The sequence below is a fragment of the Gopherus flavomarginatus genome, chromosome 9, assembly GCF_025201925.1.
Source record: "Gopherus flavomarginatus isolate rGopFla2 chromosome 9, rGopFla2.mat.asm, whole genome shotgun sequence".
Classification (NCBI taxonomy): Eukaryota; Metazoa; Chordata; order Testudines; family Testudinidae; genus Gopherus; species Gopherus flavomarginatus.
In genome coordinates this window covers 51531730-51543841 of record NC_066625.1, presented here as the reverse complement: position 1 = coordinate 51543841, position 12112 = coordinate 51531730, and the positions used below count along the sequence as shown (strand labels likewise).

General features: G+C 42.7%; 1 protein-coding gene across 5 annotated transcripts in view; it reads left to right on the top strand.

Moving 5' to 3' along the window:
* The window catches only part of CSNK1G1 (casein kinase 1 gamma 1), a 292459-nt gene that overhangs the window by 134612 nt on the left and 145735 nt on the right, over positions 1 to 12112 (top strand). For all 5 annotated transcript variants that reach the window (XR_007776268.1, XM_050967443.1, XM_050967442.1 and 2 more), the window contains exon 3: positions 6692 to 6732. Coding sequence is in view for 4 of the 5 variants with exons in the window: in XM_050967443.1 (XP_050823400.1) it covers positions 6692 to 6732 (41 nt within the window). In the remaining variant the exon portion in view is untranslated. The remainder of the gene's footprint in view (positions 1 to 6691; positions 6733 to 12112) is intronic.

Sequence of the window (12112 nt, the reverse complement as noted above, 5' to 3'; positions counted from 1 at the left end):
CAAGGAGGTCCAGTTGGTGACACTATTCTTGCTTTGTGTCCTGGAATTGTTGGATGTCTGTGTAAACAGTGAAAAGTCCCATGTGACTCCAGTGAAAACCGTAGACTTTATAGGAGCAACACTGGACTCAACATCAGTGAAAACCTACTTAGAGTGAGGGCCATGAACATAAAAGAACTTACCATCTGACCATCGACCATAGTTAGGGTCTATCTTTCCTTAATTAGGCTGCATGACTGCCTGTGACTATGTAATGCCATTAATAGAATCATAGGACTGGCAAGGACATCAAGAGGTCATCTAGTCCAGGCCCCTGCACTCATGGCAGGTCTCAGTATTGTCTGGACCATCCCTGACAGGTTTATCTAACTTGCGCTTTAAAACTTCCAGTGATGGAGATTTCATGATGTCCCTGGACAATTTATTCCAGTTCTAAACGACCCTGACAGTGAAGAAATTGTTCCTAATGTCCAGCCTAAACCACCCTTGCTGCAATTGAAGCCCATTGCTTCTTGTTCTATCCTCAAAGGTTAAGGAGAATATTTTATTCTCCTTCCTCCTTGTAAAAATCTTTTTATGTACTTGAAAACAGTTATGACCGCTCTCAATCTTCTCTTTTCCAGAGTAAACAAACCCATTTTTAAAATTTTCTCCCATAGGTCATGTTTTCTAGACCTTTCAATCATTTGTGTTGCTCTTCTCAGGACTTTTTCCAGTTTGTTCACATCGTTCCTGAAATGTGGAACTGAGAACTGGACACAGTACTCCAGTTGAGGCCTGATCAGTGCAGAGTAGAGTGGAAGAATTACTTCTCGCATCTTGCTTACAACACTCCTGCTAATACATCTCAGAATGATGTTTGCTTTTTTTGAAACAGTGTTACACTGTTGACTCATATTTAGCTTTTGATCCACTATGACCCCTAGATCCCTTTTTGCGGTACTTGTTTCTAGGCATTCATTTCCCATTTTGTCTGTATGCAACTGATTGTTCCTTCCTAAGTGGAGTAGTTTGCATTTGTCCTTATTGAATTTCATCCTATTTTCTTCAGACCATTTCTCCAGTTTGTCTAGATCATTTTAAATTTTAATCCTATCCTCCAAAGTACTTGCAAGCCCTACCAGCTTGGTATCATCCACAAACTTTATAAGTTTGCCATTATCTAAATCACTGATGAAGATATTGAGCAGAACCAGGCTTCATCTCCGTTGCGTGCAGGCTTGACTCCAGTCTCATCAGACAGAGACAACATGAATACCAAGATGATAGTCCTTTTCAAGGTCACAGCTTCCCTGGTATGGTGGATGTGTGCACAAGAGTCCCTTTCCTTCCATCCCCACCCGATATGACCATTATTACAGATGCATCTCTTGTATGTCGGCTTCCCATCCTGAACAGTCACACTGCACAAACACATGGTCTCCTTGGGAGACCAGAATGCATATTAATCTCCTGGAGCTGAGGGCAGTCTACCTAGAGTGCTGTGCATTGCTTCCACTTATACAGTTCCATCATATGCATATAATGTCAGACAACGTGACAACCATATTTTACATAAAACCAAGGTGGCGCAAAATCGCAGTCTCTCTGTATAGAGACAGTCAAGTCATGGAAATGGTGTTTCCGCAAGTTCATCTCACACTCAGTGCTATACCTACCAGCTACACAGAATTCTGTGGCAGACAATTTCAGCAGGCACCTCTCCACAGATCATGAGCGGGAGATATACAGTTCCGTCCTGAATGACTACTTCACCCAGTGGGGAACACCATCTTGGGACCTGTTCACTTTTCAGATGAACAAGAAATTCAACCAATACTGCTCTAAAGCAGCACTAGGTTCAAGACTCCATGGGCAATGCCCTTCTGTTATCCTGGACAGACCACCTGAGGCACTCCTTCCCTCCCATCCCCCTGCTACTTCAGGTTCTGTGAAAAGTTTGTCACAAAAGGGAAGAAATTTCTAACATTTTCATCGCACCCAACTGGTGCAGACAATTCCTGTTTCTGGACCTCCTCTGCATGTCAACCCATCCTCTCATCATTATCCAACCTCTCCTGGGTCAGAAGAGAATGCCACCTAGACCTTCGTCTTGTGGCCTGGTATTCAGATGGGTATCAGACCTAGAGCTTTCATGTTTAGAAGCCATTCAAACTATTCTCCATTACAGCAGCAAAGTCTCCACTAGAAAATGCTGTCTAACTAAAGTGTGACACTTATTTATTTGGATGCAACAAAATCGGTTATCCCCAGAATCAGCAGGTATCCTTGCTACTTTAGACTATCACCAGGACCTCAGGACTTTCCATCAGCTTGCTGCAGGGTCCGCCTCCTCCAACAGAAGCCTCTATCTTTACTCACCCTACCACAATTTGATTCCCAAAAAGTCATGTTAGAACCTTCATACCAATGGTGAAACTCACACTGCAATAGGACCTCAACCTGATACTCTCAGTACTTACTGGACTACCCTTGGAACTCATGGCCCATGTTCCATGTTGGATCTATACATGAAGGTTGTCTTTTTAGTCTCCATCACTTTAGCCAGATGCATGAGTGAACTGGGAGCACTCATGGCTGACCTGCCATACACCATATTTCATGAGGTTTCTCTTTGTGTATGTCTACACTGCAATAAAACACCCATGGCTGGTCCATATCAGCTGACTTGGGCTTCAGGCGTTATAAAATTGCAATGTACATATTCAGGCTCAGGCTGGAGCCCAGGCTCTGGGACTTTGTGGTTCCTGTGGCACTAAACAATATGGCTTTTTAATGGATTGAGACTTACAGCTCTATGCATCTTTTTAGTAAAATCCAGCTTCTGGAAAATGTTGACCAATGCACGTTACTCAGTGCGGCATCTGTCAGTTAGGCATCCCAGGTGGAAGCCCTGAGAGGCAGCACCTTTAGCTTAGTAGTACATTTTAGCACCTTTTGTCACTGTCAGCTTAGGCAGCTGGACTGCTGCATTTTAGTTATAGAATTGTTCTCGTTCTCAAATGGAGTGTGGGTAGCTGGCATTCCTCCAGATATGATAGCACATTTGGATGGCCCACTGTGCACAACTTTCAGCTGGCTCCAAGCATGTCATGAATTGGTGACAAATTTAATATGCTCCCTAGGTTTTGAGATCCTGAGAACACTGATTTTTACCTCTGTGCAGTAGTACATGCCCCTATTTTCCTTCATTACCTGCCAGTGAATAATAGTTCAGGTTTGGGGCAGTTCAATAGTATTTCCATTTTGCAGCCATCAGAGTTCTATTGATCTTTCCAGATTCTAAGGATAGTCTGTGTTAACGTATAGAAAATACGTCTCTGCAAATGCTGCGCCAGTGCAGTGCAGTAGAAGTAAAAGCAGTATGCCTGTCACGTTATTAGGTAGGTGTACCTCCATCATAGGCCTCCGCATTGAAAACCAGTAAAGCGACTGCCTGTAATTTCTAGCCTGATTCATGTTCCTAGAGGAAACTTAATTCTGAAAGCAGTAAGATTTAGTAGCTTCTCTTGATTTCTTGTGATGCGAATATATTTGTAACAAACTGTAGAAAGATGCCTAACATAGCTTTTGGGTGTGGTAGAAATAAAAAAGCATAAAATGCTTAGGGAACATCACTGAATATATGTATTGAACATGAATGCTACATAGACAATATATCAGTGTATGGAGAGAGCTGCAAGATTTTGGTACCTTGCTAATTAGTGAAGGGTAGATTTATTTAAATCACCAATTTTAATAATGAGGTTTTCTGCTTGCTGATTTAAATCTTTTTTAAAAATTGACTTGAATTGTGCTTAGTATTTGTACTCTATCTTTCTAAAGAGAGGTTGATTTTCAGTGATTGGTAACTATTGAAACGTGTTGATTTTCAATTTAAGGCTTATGTGCACTGCGGCATAGTGCAGACTATGGGCCTGTGAATTGCAGAGCATGCCAAAAAGTTGCACTTAAACTGCCCTGTATGGACACTACTGGCACAAACTAAAAGGTGCCCAGTTCATGTTAATATAATCCTCTATGTTAACACGGAGTAGGTGCCTTTTAGTTTCGTCAGCAGCGTCCACACAGGGCAGTTAAAGTGCAACTCTTTGCTGTTTGTATCACCATAATCCGCACTGCGGTGCAGAGTAAATGTAGCCAAAATAGAGTCTTTACACTAAATTTTGTGCTGTTCTTTACTAATCAGGAGAACACTGTCTATACAAATGTGTTCAGGCAATTACCGTATATACTCGTTCATAAGCTGAATATTCTTGGTAAAAAAGTGAAGCATCAAAGAGCGCGGGTCAGCTTATCAAGGGGTCTACACCAAAATTTGATGATTTAAACTCTATGGAATTGTTGAATTGAATATGTAATACATTTTTATTTTATTTACCTGGAGCATCAACAGGCATGGATGTGGTTCGCTGTTCCCAGCCAATGGGAGCTGCAGGAAGTGGCGGCCAGCATGTCCCTCAGCCCGTGCCTCTTCCTGCAGCACCCATTGGCTGGGAATAGCCAGGGCCAAAAAGCACCCCCCAATTTTTTTTTAAATGGTTGAGCAGCCGCTGCTGCTGGAACAGAGGGAGTCTGAGCTGCCGGCGGCAACTGGCAGCCCAGGGGGTCCGCTGGGTCAGGGTGCTGCCGCGGCAGCCGGCAGCCCAGGGGGTACCCCCGGGTCAGCGCACCGTTGCCGGCAGCCCAGGGCTTCCTCTGGGTCAGTGCGCCAGCAGGGCCGCCCAGAGAGGGGGGCAAGAGGGGCAATTTGCCCCAGGCCCTGCAGGGGCCCCCACGAGAGTTTTTTGAGGCCCCTGGAGCGGGGTCCTTCACTCGCTCCGGGAGCCCCGGAAAACTCTCGCTGGGCCCGGGCCCCTGGAGCTTCTTCTGCTCCCGGTCCTCGCTGGCGGGGGGTCCTTCCGCTCCGGGGCAGAAGGACCCCCCGCCACCGAATTGCCGCCAAAGACTGGGCTGCATGTCGGCAGCAGGTCCCGCTTCGGCGGTAATTCGGCGGCGGGGGTCCCTTCCGCTCTGGGTCCAGTCGCCGAAGTGCTCCGGAGACCCGCAGCGGGGGCCCTCCGCCACAGAATTACCTCTGAAGACCCAGCTGCACTTTGGCATCTGGTCTCGCTTCGGCGGCAATTCAGCGGTGGGGGGGCCCTATGGCTGGTCTCTGGGGCACTTCGGCGGCGGGTCCCGGAGCGGAAGGGCCCCCTGCCGCCGAATTGCTGCTGAAGACCCCAGGCCCCCAGAATCCTCTGGGCTGCCCTGGCGTGCCGCTGGCAACCCAGGGAGGTCCCCTGGGTCAGCACACCGCTGCCGGCAGCCCAGGGGTTCCACTGCACAGTCCTGCTTGGAGAGGATGCGGAGCAGAGATGAGCTGGGGTGGGGAGGTACTGCAGGGCTCCTCAGGCCAGGGGGTGGGGAGCTGCCACGGGGGCGGGCGGCACACTTCAGGGCGGGGAGCTGCTGCAGGGCTGGGAGGGGAGGGCGCAAGGTGGAAGTTTCGCCTAGGGCGCGAAACTTCCTTGCATTGGCCCTGGGAATAGCTAACTGTGGCCAGGCCTGCTAGCGGCTTACCCTGACGGGCCAGGAGCCAAAGTTTCCCAACCCCTGAAATATAGGCTTGGCTTATGAAAGGGTCATACAGTTTTTGCTATTGTTACCTATCCATCTTGGGCGGGGGGAGTGGGGTCAGCTTATAAACGAACGGACTAATGAAGGACTATATATGGTAGTTAAATAGCTTAACTGACATTTATTCAGATTCCTAATTGTTACGTTTTTTTATTTTAGAAAACTATGATTCATTTTTTACTTGTAATTTGTGTCAAGCTTTGTTTGGATGGAAATTCCAATTCAATTAAATGCACGAAAACAGTGTTTAGAAAGTTTTTTTAATTAGTTAAATAAAACCATTTAAAAAAAATTTATATATCCAGCATGCTTCTCAGAAAGGTTATCAAAATGTATTAAACAATGGAAGTAGTATCTGTAGTTAGTGAATTGAACTTGTTTTTGTTTACCATTCCTTCAAGATTTTAGAATTAGTATATCTCATCCTCTCACACCTACTTGATTCTTAGATTAGAAGAGGAAGACAAGCTTTTCTGCCTTTTCAACTCCCATTGGTTTCTTAACTTTGAATGAACTAGCTATTGAACTAAACTAGTTGAATAAACTGAAATCAAGAAAATATTCTTTCTGCACTTGCAGAAGAGGCTACTACTTTCAAAAGCTGGTTTAGCACTTCAGTAAACTCTGGTTCGATAAGCTTAGCCAGTGACTTCTAGCAGTTCAGTGGTTTGACTCTGTTTAAAACAGCAGCAGATGTGTACGGGTTAATATTTGTAATAGATGATCATACGTTTAGGTTGTCGTAATCTTCTATTTTAATTTTAAATTGGTTTATTTTCTAAAAAGCCTTTAATTTAAATAAATCAGATTTAAGTAAAAATCAGGTTTAATTTTTTTAAATCAATTTTTATCCGCCATGAATTAGTGCAAGCTGTTTCTAGTCTAGCTTGGTGAGCTATAATACTTATTGTGGATTATTAATAATTATACTTATGTTGGGTCTGTTCATTATATTGTCTAAATTGCTCTTTGCACATACAGTGCACAATGAGATTTCATCATGCATGACTCCTTAGGCTAGGAATATTGTCTGTCATACATGTGATGCTGAAAGTCTTTCTCTTTTTCACAGGCAAAAATCTCTATACCAATGAATATGTAGCGATCAAACTGGTAAGTAGAACCTTAATTTAGTGGTTGTATTACTTAAAAATATCTTGACAGTTGCAAATGTCATGCACAGAAGGCAGCTTTTTCACCCTACGCTTATTTTATACTGAACTCTGGCTGAACAGAGGTGAGATCATCCTAGGTTAGGGTAATATATTGAATGAGAACAAGACATTTCAATTAGAATAGATTATTAGAGAATTTAAAAATCATAGCTGTGGCACCTTTCTTAAACAGGAATGATGGCATAGGGGATATCATGTAGATCCCAGTGAATGGTGCTAACTGTTTGGGTTATTGCTTATATGTTCAAATGTTGCCTCCTTAGAATTATGTTTGTGTCCATTATTTCACTTCCCCGGAGAGAGAGAGAGAGAGAGAGAGATTATTATATTTTAAAGATTGCAAGCCTGTTGTGGCAGGTACTGTGCCTTCCTTTTTTACTGCACTTAGCGCATTGAGCACTGCCAGAAACACATAATCAACCAGCCATTTTTCTGATTCTATAAAAACCCAAGTTGTATACCTTGAAAATACAAAGGACAACCAAAAAGTCCTCATTCCCCAAAGCAAATTAATAAAAAAAAGTTAATTTCTATTTTTAATAACCTATTTAAGAAAACACGTTTAAACTATTCTAATTCTTTAGTTCTCTGTCTTTATAGTTGATTCCTAAACAATGTCAGAGTAAGCAGAGTTTATCCATGGCCTGTAAGAAGCTTTCCACTGTGTGTGCAGAGCCCAAGTTACTGATAAGTTGTCAGGCTGCAGCAAAACTTGTTAAAAGGTAGAGACCAAGCTGTGCAGTGCTCCGTATTCTTTGTGAGCAGTGATTCTTTGTGAGCAGAGGAAGCAGGGGAAAATCTCAGCTGAAAAGAGATCTCTTTTGGGGATGGTGCAACTCCAAAACTATGGTGTCATACCTTTAAACTCATCAAATGACAATGACATGAGTTTGCTAGGGTAGGCATAGCCTTGTCTGCCACATCTTCCAAGAGCTCAGTTTCCTTCCAGCTTAATCTGAGGCATACCCAAAATTGAGGACCACAGTGCTCCCTGAATTACTTATACATTCATCCAGACTACCTTATTTATGCATAATCAGGTGGGCAGCTATAGAGGATTTATTACAATGAAAAATATGAAAAATGGCTGGATTCTGTCCTTTTAGTGGGATGCAACTGATTTTTGGGAATCTGGGTAAAGAGTGCTTAAGTGTTTTCACATGCCCGGTATTATGTGCCTCAGGGGAGATGGTGCTCAGTTCATGTACAATGCCTGTAATACGGAGCACGCATGATGTGAGTTCTTGCTTCTCTTCCTTCCCCCAACAGCTGTAGTGAATTGTGATTGCAAAGTTTGCTTAAAGAAGCATAGCAAATGGCTGGAATACAACTTTCCTTTTGATCAGTTGCCCCTCTGTAATACAAATAGACATATTGTGGTTAAAACATGGGAGTGGGAGTCAGAGAAATTGTCTAACTCAGTTAAGGTCTAGAAAGTCTGCCAGATCCAAGTCCCCTATCCTCTGTGGCTTGTAAAATAAGAACATGTACTACACCAAAATGAGGTGCTTCACAACACTTCAACAGGAAAGAGGTGACAGACACGTAACTGGAACTCAACCATTCAGGACCTGCTTCTGGTGTTCTTTAACTACAGAAATTTAAACAAAGCTTGAATATATAAATTTCATCTTCCATCTGTGTTACACTTAAAAAAACACATACCTAATTCAGGTATTTAGAATTTTTAGCCTTGCATTTTATATCAGACAGTTCCTTCATGGGCTTTCCTACTACTGTGCAGCTGGTAGATATTGCCTACTTGTTAAATGTGGTCAGTGTGTCTGCCTCCTTAGGAAGCTCCAAACTGTTGCTTGGAGGAGATTGACCAACTACATGGTTCCAAATCCTCTGTTCTCAAGGCCAGGAAGAGAGAAGTAGAGAGATTTCACTCTCAATTCAGGTAACATCTAAAACTCTCTCTTGATTCCTGAGAGGTCGTCAAGTTACTGAAGAAGCTTCAGAGGTGTATGCCCTTCTCCCACAGGCAGCATCAAGCAATCTAGTTCAGACATTAGAACAAAGGGCAGAATATGAACTGCATGCCCAGCTTCTCTGAAGGAGAGCTATGCTACTTCTGTGCGCAGGCAGCAGCTGAGAGGAATTCCACTGACAAGACAATGCTTCCTTTTGTATGGAGGGAAGAAAGGCAGTTCCTGCCCATTAGAACCTAGTGTTTGCAGGGCATGTTGGGTAGGCATACAGTGTGTTTGCTTCTTGGGCTGCCCCATCTCTATTGTTGTAGTGTCTGGTTTTGAGAGTATAGCCTGTGCCTCTGTAAATCTTGGACAAACTTGAGAGTAAGTCGAAACTATCTGGTCTTTTTATGAAGACCAGGGTAAGCAGTAAAGAGAAATGTCCTTTTGCAATACTTAGTTGACTGTCCATCATAAGGGAGGCAAGGACACTACTTTCTTGTAGAGCAGTGTAAACCCTCACTGTTTCTACCTCCACCTGCATCTCTTGTGATACTGACCTAGTTTGGAACCCATAGCTTATGTTTCTCCTTTTATGCTGTGCAGTTGAAGGTATGACATCCTACCCTATACCAAGAAAGTGTGTATATATACTGAGAATTGGGAGTAGATTCTTTAGTCAGATTAATCATGGCATCCAAATACCGAGCAGAAAATTACTCGGAACCCCCTTTTGACATAACCATGGGAAAGCTTCTGAAGGAAAAAATGCTTCTCACAAGCAGCCAAAGAATTTCAGTTCTTCTGATGATTGAAGTAACCCTTCTGTGGCTTTAATGTCTTAGGTTGTTGGAGAGACCAGTTACAACTCACAAAACTGATGGATTTGAGAACCTGAAATACATCTATTTGAATAGATGGTTATCAGGGAAAGAGGGACCAGATTTCTTGTATTCGTGAAGTAGCTTTGAGTGCATAAATGTTTAGTCACTAACTTGTTCAGATAGTTGTACAACTGAAATATTGGCACAAAGGATACTTGCACGAAATAGGGAGAAATGGGGCCAAGAGTGGACAACAATGCTTAGTGAAGACATGGTTAAGAGAATGCTTAAGGTGATGACTAGGGAGCTGATCTAGAGCTGAATGTCAAATTCATTAATTAGAGAGGAAGCAGGATGTCAAGAATCTTCAAAACACTTTACAAACATTAACATTTCTTTCCATTTTCACAGATGTGGAATCAGACAGAAAAGTTCAGAGCCTACTTTCTGAAATTTTTGAAGTGTGCAAATGTATATCTAACTTGCACATGCAGCTAACACACCTCCATTCACTGCACATAGAAATTAAGTGCACCTGAAGCTTATAGAAAGCTGGTGTGGGTGGTGTGCCCAGTCTTACCTAGGGAGTCTGTCAAAACCAGGATTAGGTCTTGTGGTCTCCTCACATCATACTGTACAATAAAGATCCAATTGGTAAACTCATTCAGTTGAAGAGTGTACATGAAATAGGCTCCTGCAGCTTTAGCAAAAACAGAAATCCAGCTGTTCTCTGCTTTGTTTTCTGTACTAAACAGGTTTTATGAAGATTGTTTAGCAATAGTATAAATGATCCCCTTCATGGAAAGAAGCCAGTAATATACAAAGGACTCTTAAAACTAATAATTATTACGAGTAGTTCTGTCTTACTCACTAGCAGAGGCTTCTACAAGCTTTCTTTTTAAAATTTTCTTTAGCAATGATTCAGCTGAGCTAAAGTCCTAAGAGACTTTTCTGTCCTTGAAAATAACTTGAAGATTGACAGGGAAATAAAATAGGTGTGTGATCAGCATACTCTTGTGAAGTTTTCCTTAGAGGGAACAGTCTTTTCTTTTTGCCTGCATCATTGGGATCAAGTCAAAGGAGAGAATTCTGTGCAAAATCTCCTACTGCTCTGACTGTTCTCAGAATCCTCTCTAGAATCCGAGAGTCAGTGCTGCAGTTCTGCCTGTATTTTTTTATCCCTCCAAAGCCCCCTGTAAGGGAATCTTAGAATTCCTCTTAAATCTAAATGGGAAACAAGTTTAGGAATCGTGGTATTATCTCTGATATATTAAAACCAGCATTCCCTGATCTGATCTGTAGAGAGTTACCTTTGTGCATGTTGGATTGACAGAACTAAGAATCTCTGTAGATATTGTCATGCATCTTCTGATTTTTTTTCTTCTTGCATCTTTCTCTACCAGTTGAAACCATCCTGCCTCATTCCTCTCTGCATAAACACTTTGTTACAAAATTTACTTCCACCACTTATAGGAGGTAGTCTGGTTAGTGGGTCTACTGGATGGGTAGATTTCTCCTCCAGTTCTGTCTCACAACCAGATTCCAACTTGAAAACGAGGGGCTTATGAAGCAAAGCAGTAGCCTATTTTTGTTCCATGCATGGGCTGAATAGCCTTGATAATGGTATTCCAGCTGTCTTTCTAGACATTTAATCATGGTTTAATCTCTGGATATTTGAGCAATAGAGATTTCAGCCCAAGGCAGGTGTTTTCTGCTAGGGAACAAAGAGGCTTGATTGGGTTTTGAACAGCTTGTAGGCAGTTCAAATTCCAATCAAGGTCTTTCTACTAATTGGAGGGGAGGCCTTAACCTGTAGTTCTTACTCAGTGGAAGTCTAAGGACGTTGGGGCCTAGAAAACTTGCAAGGCTGGACATGGTTTGAAAATGAGACTAGAGACTGAATTATTTGTTCAGGTCTGCCATTCCAGTCAGAGCTCAGCATATTGCATCAGTGTGGGGAAAACTTGTACAGCTATTGCCTGCACTCAGTACCTTCTGTGAATGCCTAGAAGTCTTAACTCACTGGCGCTGTAGTTTAGCATCTTTTAATCAACATTAAAGTCACTTATAGATAGCAACTGGTTTCTTTGCAGGCAAACTTCGGGGGGAGGGATTGCTCAGTGGTTTGAACATTGGTCTGCTAAACCCAGGGTTGTGAGTTCAATCCTTGAGGGGGCCACTTAGAGATCTGGAGCAAAATCAGTACTTGGTCCTGCTAGTGAAGGCAGTAGGCTGAACTCAATGACCTGTCAAGGTCCCTTCCAGCTCTATGAGATAGGTATTAAACTTCTGCTAAGGTCTAGGTTGATTTACCTTTCCCATACTTTTAAAACTGAATTTCAGAAGCAAACTAGGTAAATCTTTGTCTGATTGGATTCCTTGTCAAGTTATGAACCAGTTCAAAAAGTTGAGTGTAGGAAATGCTAGCTTTTTTTCCATATGTAAGAAATACATGCCACCTCTTTCCATCTCCTCCATTCCCGCTGGGATTCTTTGTGTTCTGTATTAACCTTCTTTCTTGAAGGCCCTTGACCCATTAACAATCCTACCATGGCCATAGATCCCTCTCCACTTTCAT